This window comes from Heterodontus francisci, chromosome 30, assembly GCF_036365525.1.
Source record: "Heterodontus francisci isolate sHetFra1 chromosome 30, sHetFra1.hap1, whole genome shotgun sequence".
In the NCBI taxonomy this organism is placed as follows: Eukaryota; Metazoa; Chordata; class Chondrichthyes; order Heterodontiformes; family Heterodontidae; genus Heterodontus; species Heterodontus francisci.
The window spans coordinates 46,733,547-46,754,803 of NC_090400.1; the positions used below are offsets into that span (position 1 = coordinate 46,733,547).

Here is a 21,257-nt window from a genome sequence, read left to right on the forward strand (position 1 = left end):
ATTGAATCGCCTGCCACTATTGCCCTTCCACTCTTCCTCCCTCCACCACCACCACTCCCCCCACAACCTGTGCGAAAAAGCCATAAATTTGGCTCTTGCTACATTCCTCTAACTGACCATTTCCCTCACTAGAACTGGTTAGTGAGTGAGATAGACTCATAGGACTGCTGCACTACCTGCCTGGTCTTTCTAGACTGCCTAGTGGTCACCCCTTCCCCCTCTGCCTGCATGCTCTTAATCTGCGGTATGGCCACTTTGTAAAAGTGCTATCCATATAGTTTTCAGCTTCGCGGATGCACCACAGTGACTCCTACCTCCGCTCAAGTTTTTGCAGCTGGAGACACTTCCTGTACATGTGATCGTCTAGGCCACTTGAAGCGTCCACGACTCCCCACATGTCACAGGATGGACATTCCACGTAGCCGAGCTGTCCTGTCATGCCTTAAGCTTGCTTTCAGATTATTTACTTTAAACTGGAGAGTAGAAAGTAAAATTACTCACCAGTCAGCTCCTGTGTATATAAGGTAGGTACTTAAGAGTTCAAGGAATAAAAAACTTTTACCTTCCTTTATAATCCAATTATTATCCCAGCCTTAAATGTATTCAACGATGGAACGTCCACAACCCTGTGGGGTAGAGAATTCCAAAGATTCACAACCCTTTGAGTGAAGTAATTTCTCCTCAACTCGGTCCTAAATGATTGGCTCCTTATCCTGAGACTGTGCCCCTGTGTTTTCGATTCCACAACCGGTGGAAATAATCTCTGTGTCTACCCTAACCAGTCCGTTTAGAATCTTATATGTTTCAATGAGATCACCTCTCATTCTCCTAAACTCCAGAGAATATAGGCCCAATTTGCTTAGCCTCTGATCATTGGACAACCCCCTCGTCCCAGGGACCAATCTAGTGAACCTTCGCTGTACAGTCTCCAATGCAAGTCTATCTTTTCTTAAATGTGGAGACCAAAACTGCACACAGTACTCCAGACGTAGCCTCACCAAAACCCTGTACAATTCTAGCAATACTTTCTTATTTCTGTACTCCAGTCCCCTTGCAATAAAGGCCAACATGCCATTTGCCTTCCTAATTGCTTGCTGTATCTGCAGGTAAACTTTGTGTTCCTTGTCCAAGCACACCCAAGTCTCTTTGAACATCAACACTTAGAAGTTTCACACCTTTTAAAAAATATTCTTCTTTTCTATTCTTACAACCAAAGTGAATAACTTCGCACTTCTCTACGTTGTACTCCATCTGCCATCTTGTTGTCCACTCACTTAACCTGTCTATATCTCTTTGCAACCTCTCTGTGGCCTCCCCAGAGATTACCTTTCCACCCACCTTTGTATCATCATCAAACTTAGATGCATTACCCTATGTTTCTTTTAAGTCATTAATATAGATTGTAACTAGCTGAAGCCGGATAACTGATCCTTGCTGCATTCCACTATTCACTGCCTGCCAGATTGAAAATATCCCATTTATGCCCACTCGTTGCATCCTGTCCGTTAACCAATTATCTATCCGTGCTAATATATTACCCCCAACTCCATGAGCCCTTATCTTGCCTATTAACCTTTAATGTGGCACCTTATCGAATGCCTTTTGGAAATCCAGGTATACAACATCTACTGGTTTGCCTTTACCTACCCTGCTAGTTACAGCCTCAAAAAACTCTTAATAAATTTTCAAACAGGATTTCCCTTTAGTAAAACCATGTTGACTTGTTCTAATCATACTGTGCTTTTCTAAGTGCATTGTTAAGCCTTTATTAATAATAGATTCCAGCATTTCCCAATGACTGATGTCAGGCAGTTCCTTGTTTTCTCTGTCCCTCATTTCTTGAAAAACAGTGTAATATATGCCAATTTCCAATCTGATGGGACAGTTCCCAAATCTAAGGAATTTTGGAAAATCATAGCTAGTGTATCCACTATCTCTGCAACTATCTCTTTTAGAACCCGAGGGTGTAGGCCATCAGGGCCTGGAGATTTGTTAGATTTTAGTCCCTTGGGTTTCTCCAATACTTTTCCTCTGCTAATATGAATTTCCTTAATTTCCTCACTCTTTTAGCCCTTAGATTACTGTCTATTTCTGGTATCCAACTTGTGTCTTCTACTGTGAAGACAGACACCAAATATTTGTTCAATGCCTCTGACATTGCCTCATTCCCCATGATAAAAAAACAAATAAAAATAAAGCTCTCCTACAGCAACTCTGCTCCTTTAATTATTAATAATGAAAATGTTATTTGCCAATACTCTGAAGTGATCTTGATTGCAGCTACTGCACAACTGCCACTCTTTGATTCTGGCTGCATTTTGTCAAAAAGGTTAAAGATTGTAGGTGACTTTACCTGCTCAAGAGGTTAGTGTTGGATCCTGCTGCAGGTAATAGTCATTGCAGGTAAGATAGTCAGTACATTGACAGTTTTTAAAGCTGTGAGTCCCTCTGTTCTCCACAGTCCGCCTTTATCATCTTTTGCCTTTCTCCCATCTCTCCCTAAGATGGTAAATTAAGCTGGTCAAGCAATAGTCTGGCATAGTTGTACTAAAGAGTCATATTCATCAGTCAACATCTTTCTTGATTATGTGGGTAGTATTTACATTACTGCGGTGCCATCTACTTCCAACATATACATCTTGTGCAGTAAGCAGCATTAGTAAACAACAACTTACTGGCCACCAGTGCAAAAAGATCCACCAGATGATAAGCTCACAGTGGTATACAGTTGGGGAGTGTCCCTGGGAGTTGTCAACATTGACTTTGGACCCCATGAAATTTCTTAGCTTCAAGTCAAACAAAGTTAAGGAAACCTCCTGTTGATATTTCCCCACCACCCCACTCTCAACTGATGCATCAGTTCTCTTCCATGTTGAACATCACCTACTGGAAGCTCTGAGGGAAGAAAAGGCAGAGAATGTACTCTGAGGGGGTAGACGTCCGTGTCCACCACCGAGTGGCCTGAAGGACATAGCTGCCAGATTGAAACCTGGGCCAGCTGGTGAAGGAACCAACACTTGGAAGTAACCACTTGCTTTATTCCTATCCATTATAGACCCATCTATCCACAGTAGTATTGGTAGAAGTGAGCACTGCACAGTTGTTGAGGGCAAACTCTCCGCTCCATTATGAGGGTGTTCTCTATTGTGTATTGTGGCACATACTGAGATTATTTTAAAGCTATAAGGGGCGCTGTTGCTTGCAGCCTTCCAGCATCTTGTCCAAATGCCTATACTCTGTGATTATCACCAGGGTACATTACCTAAAACCAAGAGCAGTATAAATCGATGAAAAATATAGAAAACTTGTTGCAACTAAAACAGGTTGGATTTGAATGGCATTTTAAGTCAGGGACCCTGGAAATTTGAGTGTACTGGTAACCTTTGCATTGCAAAAACTGTGAAAATGCCACCAAAGTGGAACAGGCTGCTCTGCCAGTCAATTCGGTGAGACTTTTAAGCTGCTGAAGTTACAAAATATAGTTGTTCTGTATTTCGAGTCCCAAGTCATAACTTTCATTCACATGAGGTATTAAACTGACCCCATCTGCCTATTTAGGTAGATATAAAAGATTTTGTGAGGATGAAAAGTTGGTATCCTGGCCAATATTCATTCCTCAACCAACATCAAAACAGATTAACTTGTTCAGCTCATCTGATGTTTAAGGGAACTTAACTGTGAGCAAATTGGCTGCTATGTTTTCCTACAAAATACACTTCATTAAGTGTACCATACTTTGACACATCCTGAGGATGAGAGAGGTGTTGAGGAAATGCAAGTTTTGTTCTTTTCATGATGTGTCTGTGTATGACCAAAGTGGTAATAATTCACAGTCTTTTATCGTGGTTACAGCTTTAGGTTGCACAAATCCATACAATCAGCTTTTTTTAGTGTAACACTTCTTGTTGAATATACTGGTGGAGGAAAAAGAGAAAACTCAGTCTGTGTAACTGTAGAGCCCACATAAGAGGCTTTGAACACAGTGTCACGTTTGAGATGTGAAGGATGAGGTAACATGTACAGAAAGGATCTATAGTGAAGTGTCAAGTATTTAAATTTGGTTGATTCTCCCTTCTGTTTTGTAGGCAACAGATATCTCTCAGCAGCAGCACCAGCAGCATGTGCAGAATAACCTTTTGCCAATATTGCATTCAGCAACTGAGCTACGTGAGCAAGCACCAGTGACAGCACTGCCCCAGCCTCAGAAAACCCCAGATCCCAAAGAAACGCCGAAACCTGCGGTCGAGAAGAAGGAGAAAACCAGAACACCCGTGATTTGCAGTTACTGCAGCAAGGCATTCAGAGACAGTTATCACCTCCGGCGACATGAATCATGCCACACAGGAATCAAGTTGGTTTCACGGCCAAGGAAAGTACCGACCATGGTTTCACTGATGTCATCGGCGCCTGGTGTTGGTGGCACGACAACATTGGTGTCAACTGTTGCAGGGATGCTGACTTCAACTTCCGCTTCCACCTCTACTGTCACCAGCAGCACCTCGGCAGTCACGACCAGCAAGAACGCAAACCGACGAGTGAAGAAGAATCATGGCTGCGAACTATGTGGAAAAGCATTCCGGGATGTTTACCACCTCAACCGGCACAAACTTTCTCACTCGGATGAAAAGCCGTTTGAGTGTCCAGTTTGCCAGCAGCGTTTCAAGAGGAAGGACCGTATGAGTTATCATGTGCGATCACACGAAGGGGGTATCAACAAACCATACATCTGCAGCCTTTGTGGAAAGGGATTCTCCAGGTAAATTATACCAGGGTTCGGGGGATGGTGGGTAAGGCCAAGTAGCAAGGTGGGGTCAGTGGGTGGAGATGTGGGATGAGGAAAAGTACGAGCATTAAATTCATAGTTTTGTTTTGAGGGAATTGTTCTGTATGCTGACAACATTCTTGCATGCGTGTGTGATGTAAGCCAATTAGATTTGGGGAAATTGCCCAAACTTGGCCATGTTCATTACTCCTGCTCCTTGTTCGTATGTGCTTAGTAGCGTTTCACTGTTCATGTTCATTAAAAAAAAAAAGAATTGCAAGTTGTAGAAAATATTTTGACTATAAGCTTTGGAAGTTTGATATGTTATCGACTGGCAGCAACATAATAGAATTTTCGCTATGTATAAACATTTAGCTGACCTTCATACCTATTAGAATAAACAAAATTGTTCAGGATGAAATCTGATTGCTTGTCACTGTGACAAGAGCATATCCAGTCAATACGAAAATAAATAACTCGTTTCAAATAGCAACATTTGTTTTCATTGTTGCACTTGAAAGCAACAACCCCGCCTGTGAATTTACTGTGAGGATAGTTAAATTGTCGTCCGACTATCACTTAATCTCACTACTTTATTCCATTCAAAGCTAGACTTGACTCTTGATTGTGACTTAAGAGGATAGTTTTTGCCTTAAGCTTGTTCTGTGTGCATTTTGTTTTTGTACACAGACCATGTCTCCATTGAATTTGAGAATAACAGCTGATTACTGGCACTGTTTTCTCTAGGTGAACATTTGTACCTCTGGTGCAAAACAAATGCTTAATTCAAGGTAATGCTCCCTCGCACCCACGTAGATTGGAGGGAATATTGGTTCAAGGCTGTCCAAGCTGCAGCTCTAGGGCCACCTGGAACCTTTGAGCGCTGGCAATCCAGCCCTCAGTCCAGGCAGCTCAGTTCTGTTTGCACCTCTGAGTCTTACATTGTGGCTTTTACTATTTGAATTTTATGAGCCTGTCAGTTTCAAAAGGGCTGTTTTAAATGGGTAACTTGTAATAAACATCTGTTAGTATACGTAAATGAATAGGAAAATAAATGTAAACTTGACATGGTCGTCGAGGCTTCGTGGAACATGGCCCATAAAGGCACCCGATTGGACATCTTTGGCTTAGTTTAATCCTTTAATTTCTATCTATGTCTAAACTGGCTTTTATCTGAATTTCTGGCCAGTGATCCAAAGTGAATCCTTGACTGACTTTCCTCTTTGGTTCAGAGAAACTGAAGCCAATTATAACAATGCCCTACTGACCAAAATCAACTAACAGCACAGGCTGATGATTTAGAGCTTCCTGGGTTGTATACATCACTGTTGTCCTGCATGTTTCATATGCTTATGGAGCTAACAAGGGGGTCTTTGGTTGTTAATTTTAAAATGAAAAGATTCATTGTTTCAATCTAATCCATGGTATTTCTTTCCTTTCCAGGCCTGATCATCTAAGCTGTCATGTCAAGCATGTTCATTCCACAGAGAGACCCTTCAAATGCCAAGTAACTTTCTATTTTCTCTTTTAATGAAAGTAATGGAATATTAGTCACACAAATAAAGAAATGTTCAAAGATTCAGTTTAAACATTTCAAAAGTTCCAACACTTTTTTTATAAACTACTTTTTTGTAATTTTCTTCCTGCACACCCCCATTGGAAGAGGAAGGAATGGTCCATTGTCAAGTGCTTCCATAGCAGCTCCTTGAGTGATTTGCCAGTGAATTTGAGGAGTGCAGGATAGGTTCATGGCTTCTGCTTCAGCCCCCAGTTCACATACCTGCCCTGCTCCGTCCCAACTCCTTGCAGGTAGTTTGCCTGTCTCCCTAAATCCAAATTCAAGTTGAGATGAGAATCTCAACTTGGGTCTTCTAATTGAGTCCAATAGTCCAGTGCCTACCTGTTGTTCAGTAGGAATCACAATTGTTTGCTTTGCTTTATAGCCTCTAATATCCTTCCTATTCGAGGAAAAAATAAAGCTGCACATATTTAAATTGGTTTTGTGAGCTACTCCAAATTGCTCAGATGTTAACAGCTTTGTTAGTTAGGGAAGTTTTTATGAATTGAGACTTAACAAATGTGTGCCTTGCAATTGCTGCAAAGGTGACACCCTTGGTCAAGCAATCTTCTGAGTTTTAAAGAGTGGAAGAATAGAAGAACTGGAATGTTTTTTTTTGAATTGGTAGGTAAATGGCATTTTGAGAGCTACTTTTTCCTCTGATTCTGAAGCCCTATAGCTTTTCTGTGAGGTGGGGGTGAGTTTAAGAGGGGAGGAACAATGGGTAATTGTGAATGTGTTTGACCAGGCCATTTTGCATAAAGGGAAAAGGTAAGCAAAAGAACAGTGTTAAGCACTGCATTACCCAGTAAGGTCAAAATGCTTTTTTTAAGCAAGCACATTATTAGAATATATTTGCAGTTCTGTTTTATTTCTCCTCCCCATTTGGCAACTTTTTGTTTTAGGATTCCACGCTGCTCAGGCAACTACTCAGCTGGCATCAGTTCTAGGAATGTCTGCATGAACTGGAAGGCATTGTTTCTGTTTTGGATGGTTTTGTCTTTCACTGACTAGCATTGATGTTTCCTTGATTGCTGCCAGAGATGGAAATGGTAACTCCTCAGTGTGGGAGTCCAGAACAAGGGGCATAACCTTAAAATTAGAGTTAGGAGTGGTGTCGGAAAATGCTTCTTCAGATGGCTGTAGAAATCTGTTGAGGCTAGGTCAATTGAAATTTTAAAATCTGAGATTGTTAGACTTTTGAGAGGTAAGGGTAAAATCATAGTATAGAACAGTTAAAGCACATTGGCCCATAGAGTCTGTGCCGACTCTTTCGAAGAGCAATCCAATTAGTCCCACTCTTTCCCTATAACTCTGCTTTTTTTTTCCTCAAGTATTTACTCAATTCCATTTTGAATCTGTATCCACCACCCTATCAGGCAGTGCATTCCAAATCGTAACTATTCGTTGTGTAAAAAGCTTTTCCTCAAGTTGCCTCTGCTTTTGCCAATCATCTTAAATCTGCCAATGGAAACTGTTTTTTCATTTACCCTATTTAAGCCCTTCATGATTTGAAACACCTCTATCAAATCTCCTTTTGGCCTTCTCTCCTGTCAGGAGAACAACTCCTGCATCTCCAGTCTATAACTGTAATCCCTGGAACAATTCCAGTAAATCTCTTTATCCTCTCCAAAGCCTTCACGTCCTTCCTAAAGTGAGAGGCCAGAATTGGATGCAATACTCCAGCTGGGGTGAAACTAGTGTTTTATTTAGGTTTAGCATAGCTTCCCAGCTTTTGTACTCTATGCCTCTATTTATAATGCCCAGGATCCCATATGCTTTATTAACTGCTTTGTTAACTTGTTCTGCCACCTTCAAAGATTTGTGCGTAAGCACCTCCAGGTGTCTCTCTTCTTACACCCCTTTTAAAATTGTGCTATTTAACTTGTATTATCTCTCTCCATTCTTCCTACCAAAATGTATCACTGCACACTGCATTGAATTTCATCTGCCATGTGTTCGCCTAGGATGGTAATTTGTTGTCTTAGATGTACTCTATGTTAAGGATTGTGAAACCAAGGCTGGCAAATGGAATTACGAAACAGATCAACAATTACATAATTGAATGGCAGAACAGGCTCAAGGGGCTGAATAGCTTACTCCTGTTCTTATGTACATAATAAGGTAGCACTGGCTGACTGTCCTTCATCTGACTTCAGCAAAGTGCTAAAACAGAACATAGACTCAATATGGCAGGTGGCATTTTTAAGAGAAAGTAACTAAATCATCCAGTATATCCTAACAACCTCTTCATTTTTGCTTAAAATCAGTTGTTTTCCACCTTAGTGGAGTTTATATTTTTAAAAAAACCCCTACCACATATCTCATGGTTGTGAAGTGTCAGCTTAGTTTTAATAGGATGGAACTTTAAAAAAAAAAATGCATGAGGTTTCTTGTCCTTTTTCATTTAATGTGGTTGTGTAGCATTTCCAAGATAAACAATCAAGCAGGCAACCTGCTCCCAAGGTTCTGCTAGTGCCACTTCAACCAGCCATCAGGATTGTAAGAGAGTGACTTGCCCTCATTTTCTTTTATTATTACTTCTACTTCTCTCTGTAGGAAAATATCCTGCTAATCTGCTCAGTTTCTCTCTGACAATGCAACTGAGATCAAGAACTTGCCTTGTGGGGAATTGCAGGCATGGCCAATTTGTAGCATAGGCTATTGGTGCTCTAACTGTCTACCTGTGTCTTGTCTGTAGAATATATTCTGCATATGTACCATGTGCTGGAAGGTGGGATTAGATTGGGCGGCTAGTTTTTGATTGGGCTGGCACGGGCATGATGGGCTGAATGGCCTCCTTCTGTGCCATAATTTTTTGATGGTTCTATATCTACTGTACAGTATGTGGATCAAATATTTTTGAGCACATGTACTGTATAAAGTGCAGAGACCTGAGAATTGGTGAAGTTAAGGAGGGATCATTTGTTTTATGTCCTATTGGCCAAGTTCTGAAGAATATCTATGGAATATTTTGACATTTCTGGAGCTAGATTTTATTTCCAAGGTATAAAAGAATTGCTTTAGAAAAAAATGTAATTGAATTATTTTGTGGTGTCAGACTGTTAAATATTCTGACCTTTTCAAATCGTCGACAGTTTAATTTTAAAGGAAAAATATTAGTTTGTAAGAAAATAAAATGTTAATGCCTGGCTTGTGTCCTTATAGACTTGTGATGCAGCTTTTGCCACCAAAGACCGCCTGCGTTCACACATGATACGCCACGAGGGAAAGGTGTCTTGCCACATCTGTGGTAAACTGCTGAGTGCAGCTTACATCTCCAACCACATCAAAATGCATAATCATAACCAAAATCACAACTGCAATGTTTGTAACAAAGGTATGGTATTTTTGCAGAATTCCAGGATAACCTGTGTATGTATTTGAGGCTGATTGGTAGATAAACATATGGTAGTTCAGTCTGGAAAAATATAATGCGAAAATGTGTCACAGAAATAATTCCTAGTTGATGTTAAAGTCACCTTTCCCTGTTTATGGAGTAGAGCAAAAGATTTCTGCATCTCGGTGAATGTAGAGCTTTATTCACATCAGTTTTCTAAGTTAATTAGCTTATTAAACTCCAGCAGTTTAAGCTGGGAATAGCTTTAGCCCATCATTTTTTTTTTTCTAAAGTCATCACCTGTATTTGCAGCTTTAATGAAGGTGTTTCTTTAAGCAATTTGGGTCCCAGTAAGCTCGCTTTAATTGATATGGGGAACTTTTAGTCAATCATCATGCCAGTTGGGTTCTTTTAAACTGTGCCTAGTAAGCATAATTTATGAAGATGTGAAACAAGAAAACTGGCGTGGAAAAAACTTCTCAAACTTAGTTCTTCTAACATTGCCACTTATTGACTTCAATAGTCAGGTATTGGCCAGTTTCATTATTCACCTTGCCATCCTTCAGTCAGGTGTTGGTGAAATTGGAAAGCAGTTGGAAGTGGTTTGATTAACAGTGGTGCTATGGTAGCATTTTCCTTTTTATGTAATAAATAGTGTAACTAGAATTAAATTAAATGTGTTTAAAAAAAAAAAACTCCCCCTCCTTCCTTCCCAGCTCAATCCCCACACAAAAAAAATCCAGCCTGCAATTGTAAGCAGTGGACTGTTGACCTGAAAGTTCCAGGTTGGAAGCCTGTTGTTGCTTCTCAATTTAAACCCTGCAAGTTTTGTTCTTTGAGAAGAAAACTCTCTGACCTTGCCTGAGCTGTCTCTGCTTGAATTTGTGTTCCTTGCCAATCTGATTGTAAATTGAAATTTTTGATGGTTACAGAGAATTGAAATCCAGCCCAAAGTGTCCTCTCCCATCTTGGGAAGGATCAGTGGTGATGAGCATTATGTGAGAAGAGTTTGTTTAAAACAAGAAAATCTTTTTCCCTCCCCCCACACCAATATACCTTGTTGCTTACGTTTCTTTTGTAATCTCAAATTCATTGGGCGTAAAAATCCTGTTCACAGAATCCTTCTACCAGAGCTGCACCCTCATGGCAGGTTAGGATATGTTTGTATCTCTCATGGCTCTGTGGGTAAGCACAGAGCTTGATGATACTGAGCCATACAGATCAAGAAAGTCCTAATTTATATCCCTGCTCACTGCTGAATTAATTGATCTTGGCTGGGATTTTGTAGGGACACTCTAATTGGTCTTAAAAGTGCCTTAATCTAGGGAAATGGAAAAAAAAGTATCAGCCAGGGCTCCCGCTCTTGATTGCTATTCTCTGCCCTGTACTGCAATGTATGCAAGTACGGACATGAAGTAAGGACCCATCGTAGTTTAATAGCCTGTCTCTATTGACTTGTTGCCCATCCCTGATTGCCCTTAAGAAAGCAGTGGTGAGTTACTTTCTTGTTTAAAAGCTCAGTCACTCTGTCTCTGATGAATTCCTTAAAACTGACGTTAATCAGACAGGTTGATGTTTTCCTGGTTTGTTTGTTCCCTCCAGTCCTAACTAATGGAACAACTTTCCAATCCAAGGGCACACTTCCTGATTAGAGACCTTTGGGACATCATTAAAAATGCATTTGTAATTTCTTCACACATTTATTTTAATACCCTGGGGGGGTGAAACTTTCAGGTCCTGGAGGTTTGTCAACATGAGCCTCGTTATTTTCTCCATTATGATTTTTTAACTTGTATTAAATCTGCAAAGTACCTCCCATTGATTTGTTTTTAGATTCTTTTGCACACAGTTCCCAGTTACTGGATTTTTCCCCCTTTTTGTAATACCGCCTACAATGTTAACAAGAATGCTATTAGCTGTTTGCATTTTACAGCTTTTGTTTTCAAGTTTCTGCCTTGCTCCCCAAATGGCCTGGACTCTTACTAGGTATAATTCCATGGGAACCATCTGATACATTTTTCTAGGGGTCGTTCTTCATTTGTGAACTTGGAAATAAGTGTCTCGGCAGGCTGTTCAGTGATGCCAGACATCACACTTGAGGCTGATTCTGTCTTCACCTGGCATCCAGACACAGGCAACTGCTAGAAGGAGTGATGAGATAACAATCAAGAGTGAGAATCCTAACCATTTTTCCCTCCACTCCTCCCCCTTTCCTAGCCCAGGTTGCTGAATCCTGTTGCACACAATTGCGGCATGAATATCATAACTTTTAAATGTTTTTCTTATAAGGTGCCATTTTGAATCAGTGATTGCAGTTGCTGCATTGTGCGTTTTTTTGCAATGAAATGGCAATTTACTGAAGGAAATATTTGATAACAATAGATCAGAATGCCAATGATGCAACCATTTGTATAAGGATTCTAAAGGAATGTTGCACGTAGTTTTGTATTTCAAATTGTAATTCAATATAACAAGGTTTATTAATGTAATCTTGAAATGTCTTGTCACAATGAAAAGTGTTAACATGTTTGATTTTTATCTGAACAAAGTCAATCAGACTTTTAAATGTCCCAAAAGTTGTGGATGTAAAGGTGTTTGTGCTTATTTTTTATCACCTGAAATCCCTATTTTTGTGTAGGTTTCACCACGGCTGCCTACCTTCGGGTCCATGCTCGAAATCACCATGGTGTCCATTACAAGTCTCAAAGATTTGTGTGTGATCAGTGTGGCCTGCAGTGTCAGTCCCACAACCACCTGATTGGCCACAAGAAAAGTCACATGGGAGAGACCCCAACTTCCAGTGCCCCCTCTGTGGCAGCAGTGGCTTTAAAAGGCAAGCATCTCCTTAACCTGTACCTGGAGAATGCTCCACTCCTACCAGGTCATTTTGTAGCTAAAGTCTGACCTTCTGTTGGGATTCTTGTGTTGTGGGGATATCTGTGGGGTGGGGGTTGGTGGTGGCAGGTTAGTTTATGTACTTAAATATGTAATTCTGGAGATATGGGTCTTATTGCAACCCTTTTCTGAAGGGGTATTTCATTTTGATATAATTAGATACTGACCTGAAGGTAAGTGTTTTTTTTTTTGCTGGGCCCACAGAGAAAAGTTTTAAAATCATTTTACCTAATTATCATGTAAAATTCAAAAATCATTTAAGCTTGCTGTCCCTTTCTAATTTCTGATCAAAAGGATTGGATTGCGAAAATGCTTTTAAATCCCAAATTATCCATCATCCCTGAGATAAATTTGCAATTTATGAAAATAGCCCTCCAGTTTGTATACATTAATTTCAGAACTGACGGGGAATTAAGTAAGCCTGTGGCTGGAATTTTACACCACCCCAACTAGCCGGATGGTGGCAGGGGTAGGGGTGGCGTAAATTGAAGCGGGAGGCTCCGGGAGGCCTTCCCGACCCGCTCCTGCCTCCGTCCCGCTTTGCGTAGGGCAGTGGGTGGGTGGGGAAGGGGGGGGAAACGGGCTGTCCGCCTCAGGTCAATCTAGGCCCTTGAGTTGCCACTTAAGGGCCTTCACCCACCTCCACGCGAATTTTACACTTGGTAAGCAGGCGTCTGGAGCTGGGAAAGGCCGCCAGGTAAAAGCCGGCGGCCTTGCAGCGCCCCGGGGTGAGCCCTGAAAATTGGGCATGGGGTGCCGATTGAGGGCTGCCCCCGCTTCCCAACCACCAGGACCCAACACACCCCCTTCCCCTCTAAACAACCACCCTTGCCTCGCCGGGGCCCCACCGATTACCCCGGCGAGGCAACCGAAACTCATCTGAAATCCCGGCTCCATGTCTTCATCTGCCGTCGGCTGGGCTGCAGTCCGAGCAGTGGCCACCACTCCCAATGGCGCTGCTGGGTTCACGAGCTGCCGGCCCTCTGACTGGCTGGCATCTCAATGAGGTGGGACTTCCTCCCTCAAGCATGTGGAAGTCCCACCTCTGAACAGTTAAAGCCTGGGGACTCGTAAAATGCAGGACGGCTCCCCAGGTGAGGCGGAAGCAGGTTCGCCACCAACTTTTACGTCGGTGGCCAGTTCCCAATGTAAAATCCAGTTCTGTATCTCAGATTTTATATTAACCCTTGAATTCTTGAACTTAAAGTAACATACAATCTTGCAAACTTCTTGGGTTATAATGGGTTATAAGGTGATTGCTCGGAAGCAGTCCAGCTTCAAGATGATGGACAGTCAATGGAAATACACTTTCAATTCCAAATTGATCTCTTTGCTGTCTCTGCATTGAGTTTATGGAAATACTGCTGGTTTAATTTAATTACTAGTGCCAAAAACCACCAAGAAACACTGGATAGAGCCTGTTGTACACTGTTGATAACATTACCTTTTCAGTCAGCAATTGACTCAATAAGGATCATTGTAATTTCATTCATGAGTAGTTACTTAATTAGTATTGCCAAGTGCCACTATACACTTGATTATACAATATACAACGGGCACTGACACTTCAGTACAGTACTGACTGCGTTGTCCGTCTTTGGGATGAGATGTTACTCCCTGGCCACGTTTACCTGCTCAAGTGCAACATAAAAGATCATATGACATTATTTAGAGAGGATCATGGAGGTTTCCAGGTTTCCTGGCCAACATTCCTCCTTCAACTGATTGTTGTATCATTCATTTATTTATGTTTGTAGGGCCTTGCTGTGTGCAAATTGGTTGCCACATTTGCCTGTGCAAATTGGTTGCCACATTTGCCTACGCAAAATTGACTATACTTTAAAAATAATCTTCTGGTTGTAAGATTATTTGGGATGTTCTGAATTTTTTTTCTCCCTATTTGGATGGTATAGATTTACTTAACTGCCATTTAAGGTTAAGAACCTGGAATGAAAGGATAGTGATTCACATCGAGCCATTGAAAATATGTGTTTGTGTTAAGATCTTCAGTCAAGCCTGGCTCAGTTGGTAGCACTTTACATATCTGAGATAGAAGATCATGAAATCAATTCTCACTCCAGGACTTGAGCATGTAATCTCAGTTTATCCTTTGAGAGAGCTATTGTATTATGGTAGCATCATCCTTCAAGTGAGGTGTTATCCCAAGTCCTTTCCTCCCTATCTCACTCATTCAGGTGGATGTTAAAGATCCTATGACAGTTTTCAAAGAAGAGAATTTCTTCTAGTGTCTTGATCAACATTTCTCCTTCAAACACCACCACCGATAAAGCTGATCAATCATCTCATTACCTTTGGTCGAATCTTGCTGTGTGCAAAATGACTGCCATGTTTATCTGTGTAACAGCAATGACTGCATTTTGAGAGTTCATTGTGAAGCACTTTGGTACATTTGAGATGTAATGAGGTGAAACATAAATCCTTTTACAAGTAGCCCGCTTGATCGGCACCCCATCCACCACCTTAAACATTCACTCCCTTCACCACCGACGCACAGTAGCAGCAGTGTGTACCATATACAAGATGCACTGCAGCAGCTCACCATGCCTCCTTCGACAACACCTTCCAAACCATGACCTTTTCCACCTAGAAGGACAAAGGCAGCAGACACCTGGGAACATCACCACCTGCAAGTTCCACTCCAGGCCCCACACCATCCTGACTTGGAAATATATTGCCGTTCCTTCACTGTCACTGGATCAAAATCCTGGAACTCCCTCCCTAACAGCACTGTGGGTTTACCTACAACAGATGGACATAGCATACAAGGCTACAGGCCAAGTACTGGTGGAAAATAGGATTAGAATAGATAGCCTTGATGGCCAGCACGGACACGGGCCGAAGGGCCTGTTTCTGTGCTGTATGACTCTATAGACTGCAACGGTTCAAGAAGGTGGCTCACCACTACCTTCTTGAGAGTAATTAGGGATGGCAAAAAATGCTGGCCTTGCAATTGATGCCCGTGTCACATGAAAGAATATAAAAAAACTGGAAATGTCAGACCCCCTTGGGGATTGGTGGTAGTAATTAATTATCTTTACAAGATGAGTGATTTTTCTTAAATTGTGCCATTGAGATTTTAAAGTGCCACAGTTGAGTATCTTTTTAATTGTCAATTAACAGTTAACAGTTGTATTCTGTTGCTTAACGCTCAAAGCTACAGGTCCCCACAATTTTTATTAGAAATGCTTTTTTGAGGAGGGGGAGGTGGCCATAAATTTTTCTGAAGCATCTACTGTAAGAGTATACTTCTGAACGTTGGTTAAGAATGTGATTGGGCTTGGGTGTTAGGCTCCTGTGGGTGAATATAACACTGACAAAGTTGATACACAAAGTACGGCTACTTAAGCAAAGTACTGAAAAATGGGCCACTGAACAAAGAATTGATGCTTTTCAAGGAAGATGAGCAGCAAAAGATGCTAATAAAAATTAGATGCAACCAAGTGATTCGCATTTGCTGTTGGAGAGATGCTGCCGTTTTGTCTATCGCTTTTATATATCAAAATCAAAAATTATCCAATGCATTCAACAAATCACTAATGGTTCACTAATGTCCTTTTGGGGAAGGAAACCTGCCGTCTTTACTCGGTCTGGCCAATTTGTGAATCCAGGTCCTCAGCAATGGGTTTGGCCCTTAACTACCCTCTGAAATGGCCAAGCAATTCACTCAGTTGTATCAAAACCACTGTGACTGCAGCAATTCCAGAAGATGGTGCACCACCATCTTAAGGCCAATTAGGAATGGAGAATAAATGCCAGTGACACCCAATTCCTATGAATGAATGAAAAAAAAATCAAATCAACTCCAGATCCAGTGCTTTTGATCTGATACAAATTTTGAAGAAGGAAATGAATGTTGGTCTCTTCACTGAGTTCATTGATTTAAACATGGGCACTATCTTTCCCCCTTGTACTTAAAAGCTCAAGTATTGGAGAATTCAGTGATTAAAACTGGCACGTGATCTCCGTGGTGATTTGTTAAAATGTCTGTTCAGCTGATTGAGATTTATCTTGAAAGGTATGTTCATGCAATAATATAGTTCCACAATGTTGTCCAGTGTCTGGTACCTTGCTCAAGTGGTAGTTTTTCATGAGACCAAATTCTGAGCATTGATGGGCTATTCCACTTAGCAGCAGCATCACTCCCCTTCTCTCAAACTTTCCACGAGTGGCTGGATAGTGAATACAAGCCAGAACCTTGGTTAACTTCTCTCCACCACACTGCCCCCCACCCCCACCTGCCCGCCCTTCAACCCCTTACACATTAACAGTAGGGGCCATTGTGACACTTCATCAAACACATCCGAAGAGTTTTACCAGGATGTTGCCTGGTCTGGAGGGCATTAGCTATGAGGAGAGGTTGGATAAACTCGGATTGTTTTCACTGGAACGACGGAGGTGGAGGGGCGACATGATAGAGGTTTACAAAGTTATAAGCGGCATGGACAGAGTGGATAGTCAGAAGCATTTTCCCAGGGTGGAAGAGTTAGTTACTAGGGGACATAGGTTTAAGGTGCGAGGGGCAAAGTTTAGAGGGGATGTGCGAGGCAAGTTCTTGACACAGGGTGGTGAGTGCCTGGAACTTGCTGCCGGCGGAGATGGTGGAAGCAGGTACGATAATGACGTTTAAGAGGCATCTTGACAGATACATGAATAGGATGAGAATAGAGGGATACGGTCCCCGGAAGTGCAGAATGTTTTAGTTTAGGCAGGCATCAAGATCGGCGCAGGCTTGGAGGTCCGAATGGCCTGTTCCTGTGCTGTGCTGTACTGTTCTTTGTTCTTTGAAACCTTTTCCAGCTGGGCCTTGTTTAATATGGTTTTGCAGAATGATGGCATTTTGCAGCTATTCAGCCCATCACATTTATGTTGTCTCTCTGACAATGATCCTATTAGCTGCATTCTCCTGGCCTTTTGCCAATACCTTTTAAAGATTTTATTCACCTATTTCTCCATCACTTTCATGTCCTAAAATTTCTCCCGGCTTCAATTTTTCTTCTTTTGGTGGTAAATTTATATCCCCTAGTTACAAACTCACTACGAATGATAATTTTTCCCTATTTACTTTTTCAAAACCCTTCATAATTTTGAATCCTCTTAACCTTCCTTGCTTTAATTACAAAGCGGCACTGTTTTTCTCTTCCTTTATCATAATTATAGTCTCTCATCCCTGGTATCTTAAAATAGAATGCCCCAAAAGTAAACCATTATTCTAACTGTGACCCAAATAATAATTTGTATAGGTTTAACTTTACTCTTTGAACTTGTTGCCCCTGATTGAAAGGGGTGGGATCTTGTGTTTTTCTTTTTTTAACAGCTTTATCAACTGTCCTCTTTGTTGTATAACTATATCTAATCTTTAGCACAAACGTATATTGCATTTCTTAGTATTAAAATACTGTTTGCTGTTCATCTGTGCTATTGCCATATATTTGCTAAAATTCAGAACACCAATAGTGTTGTGGTACAGTACATTTGAGCTCCAACATAAAGTGCCATAGAGCGATTGGATGCCGGTTTGCACTCATCATTTCCCTTATGGTATGTTACCAATTTCTGTGATCCTAACTTCAAGAAATGCTGAGTTGGTCGGCTTTCCACACACTGGAGAAGTGCTACTTAGACAGTCGGCTTGCATGCAATGGGACTGAGAGCAGCAGGAGGGCTGGGGCCGATCACCAACTTATAACATAGCTATTGAATTTGTGTTGAGAAATTTTCTTTTTAACATAAATTGTCTGATGGGATCGAATGTTAGATCTGCACACTGTGCTTTCACCTCTGGGGACTTGAGTTTGAATTCCAGCCTGTACTGATGTAATGAAAGGCGCTCTTGCTCTCACAGTCATAAAAGTCCTACATGAAATTAATTTGGGCAGTCTCATCCCAGTTCCTTGTGTGTTTAAACCCATGTAGGAAGCTGCTCAGAATTTGACACATATTGGCAATCTTGGTCAGTGGGTACTCTTTCTGAATTTGGGACAGGGTAGGAGGAACTTAATTCTACATACGGCCATGCTATATCTGACTTTGAAGGGTGCTTAATGCAAAGAGATAAAAATAGAGGTCAGCCATTTCGTTCAATGAAACATTTAGAATTGTAGTTCTTTAAAGCAGGTTTCAGGCTATGCATCTGTACAAGAATGTTTAGGTCTTTGATTTAGAGGAAGAAAAATTGTGGGGGTGAGGTACTTTTTGAGCATGTTAACTTGTAGTCCATTGTACTGGCAGTCATACAAAATGCCAAATCTATGGAGAGGAGCAAAAATTATAACCGACAATTTGAAAGTGTGGTCAGTTGCTGAGATTTAGTCTTTAAACTTCTAGTTTTGCTATTTGTGATTTTACAAAAACCTGGCTAATTTTGCACTTGGTTAAAATGGTGACATTAGAATCTGTATATACTGCTGTCAATTCCCTGACATCAGTGGCTAATTCACAATACCCTCTAGGAGTAAAAGCTGAAACAGTGGATAGATTTTAATAACTGGGGAATACCTGTCGCTTTAAAATTTTAAACCCATTTGCTTAATCTATACAATGTATGTCGATGCTCTTTCACTGATTTAGACTGTAAAGTGTTAGCTATTTGGGGGTACATTTGGCAAATTTAAAAAAAAAAAATACAAGGCTTTAAAATGTCCTGGGAGTGGCAGCGTTGTCCTGGTAGCTTTGAATATGTTGTGTACTATTGTCTGTGTATGTATTTTATTTTTTTCATAGAATGCTTTTTTTTATTAACATCCAGTTTTATATCTGGTAACTACTGTATTTCAAGGGATCCTTTTATTATGAGTTAAAGGTTGCTGTGTTTTGGGATTGGAACATTTTATTTCATACACATTTCCTAAAATGCTCTCCAGTAAATTTTTTAAGCTCAAGTTCTAAATTTCCATTTTCAATCCACTAACTAGAGTTACAGACATTAAAAATGAAAATTGACACTGCTTATTATTTTGTTAGTGTTATGACGAACTTTAATAGTTTCAACTGCCTGAGTTTGCTTTTTTAATTTAGATTTTCCTCCCATGGATGCCACTTTTTCCCTCGCATCCCCCTTCAGGGGAGGACTTCACTACAGCTACTGTCAATGCCACTCCACAATTGGCCAGCAGGAAACGCAATTGAAATGGGGCGAGTTGGATCCTGCCTGCTTTCCTGCCACCTCACCCCACCTGACATGGAATGCCTTGGTACTGCGTGGCGCTTCATCTAGCAGCCCAGTTGAGAACTGACAAAACTTACCAAACTGAGGCAAGTGAGTTGGAGTGACAGGCAGCCTTGGGACTCAAAACTTGCGAGCTTTGTTTGCAAGGTTATTGGGTTGCCTGTGGTCTTTTTGTTTAGGGGAGGGAGTGGACTTGTAGGAAGATTGAGGGGTTGTAGCTGGCAGTGTTCCTGCTACATTCTGCTTGATAATGTGGGTGCAGTTCAGTGGCATATAATTTGGGGGAAACTGCTGGTTGTTTACCTTAACTGTGATAGTTTTCCCCCAGCATTTTTGCTTAAAAGATCCCTGTGCCCATTTCATGAATTGCTAAATATTGAGTTTATATTTTTACTTATTTTGGTAAAGATCTTTTGACAATTTTGATTTTAGTTAGCTTGATAATCAGATACAAATCTGCTTAAATTTCTGATTTATTCATTTTTGCTCAGCTATTTAAAAAAAAAATCTGTATAATTAGTTGATCTCCCATGATATTGCACAGGGGTAGTCAAGGCCGAGTCTTCAGGTGAAGCAGAAGTAGATGACATGGGTAATTGGACCATGGTACACAGCTGTAATTTAGTCACCATTTTAAAGTCATTCTTTCTATTTTCATATTTCATTATAAATGGTTGGTGCAGCATGCCCACATTGTGGCAAGAGTATAATTATAACATGACAAGTTTACATCAGTTTTGTTATAAATATTGCTGAAGGCATTATGGAAAACATTGATAGGAATTGTGTACAGGTATAGGATTTTTAATATATCATAGATGCATTAAATTTTATATGCCTGTTGACTTATACCACTGCACTTCTCCTCCCCCACCCACCACGACCACCACCAAAGAAAATGCATAGCCTGGCTTGAGACCTCTCCACAAAGGGTTTTATGCTTGCAAATAAAAAAACCTACCATTCCTCTACTTAATTTCTTATCTAAGCGAATATTGCTTTATCTCCTTCTAAAGAATTATAGTTTGTGTTTTTTCCCTTTCTGATAAATAGCAACATCCCCGGTTTCTTCTTTGTAAAATATAACATAGGATGTCACATTGCTCACCCTATTTTTGGTATTACAGCTTCATTTTAAAGACTGAAAGCAGTTTTCATGTATACTATAGCTATTTATTTATAAATGATAAAACCACACTGATGAATAAGATTAATATCTCATAGCCCCCTATTGTTAACTAGCACTTGGTGCTAACTACTTTTTTGTACAACTATGTGATACTGATTTCCAATTGTTATGTACACTGTATCTGAATGGAACTTTTTTTGTGCATAGCTCTGCAGTGACCAATTCCTGAAGACATTTCGAATTGAAATTATGTTAAAAGTGGATGTGAGCAAAACTTTTTTTTTAAGATTGAGACTTTTTGTCATGGAAATGTGTACATAATATCTGTAATTATTTGATTTCCTGACAGGCGTTATCCACATTAATACACTCGCACGTCTTAAACAC

At 40.6% G+C, this 21,257-nt stretch overlaps 1 protein-coding gene across 7 annotated transcripts in view; it reads left to right on the plus strand.

Moving 5' to 3' along the window:
• Positions 1–21,257, plus strand: part of LOC137346734 (vascular endothelial zinc finger 1-like) — a 73,239-nt gene that overhangs the window by 42,432 nt on the left and 9,550 nt on the right. For 2 of the 7 annotated variants that reach the window (XR_010968779.1, XR_010968780.1), the window contains 6 exons: positions 4,086–4,756; positions 6,206–6,269; positions 9,489–9,660; positions 12,299–12,493; positions 19,591–19,827; positions 21,078–21,134. Coding sequence is in view for 4 of the 7 variants with exons in the window: in XM_068010496.1 (XP_067866597.1) it covers positions 4,086–4,756; positions 6,206–6,269; positions 9,489–9,660; positions 12,299–12,493; positions 19,591–19,808 (1,320 nt within the window). In the remaining 3 variants the exon portion in view is untranslated. The remainder of the gene's footprint in view (positions 1–4,085; positions 4,757–6,205; positions 6,270–9,488; positions 9,661–12,298; positions 12,494–19,590; positions 19,828–21,077; positions 21,135–21,257) is intronic. The other 5 variants (XR_010968781.1, XM_068010498.1, XM_068010496.1 and 2 more) reach the window with 5 other exon arrangements.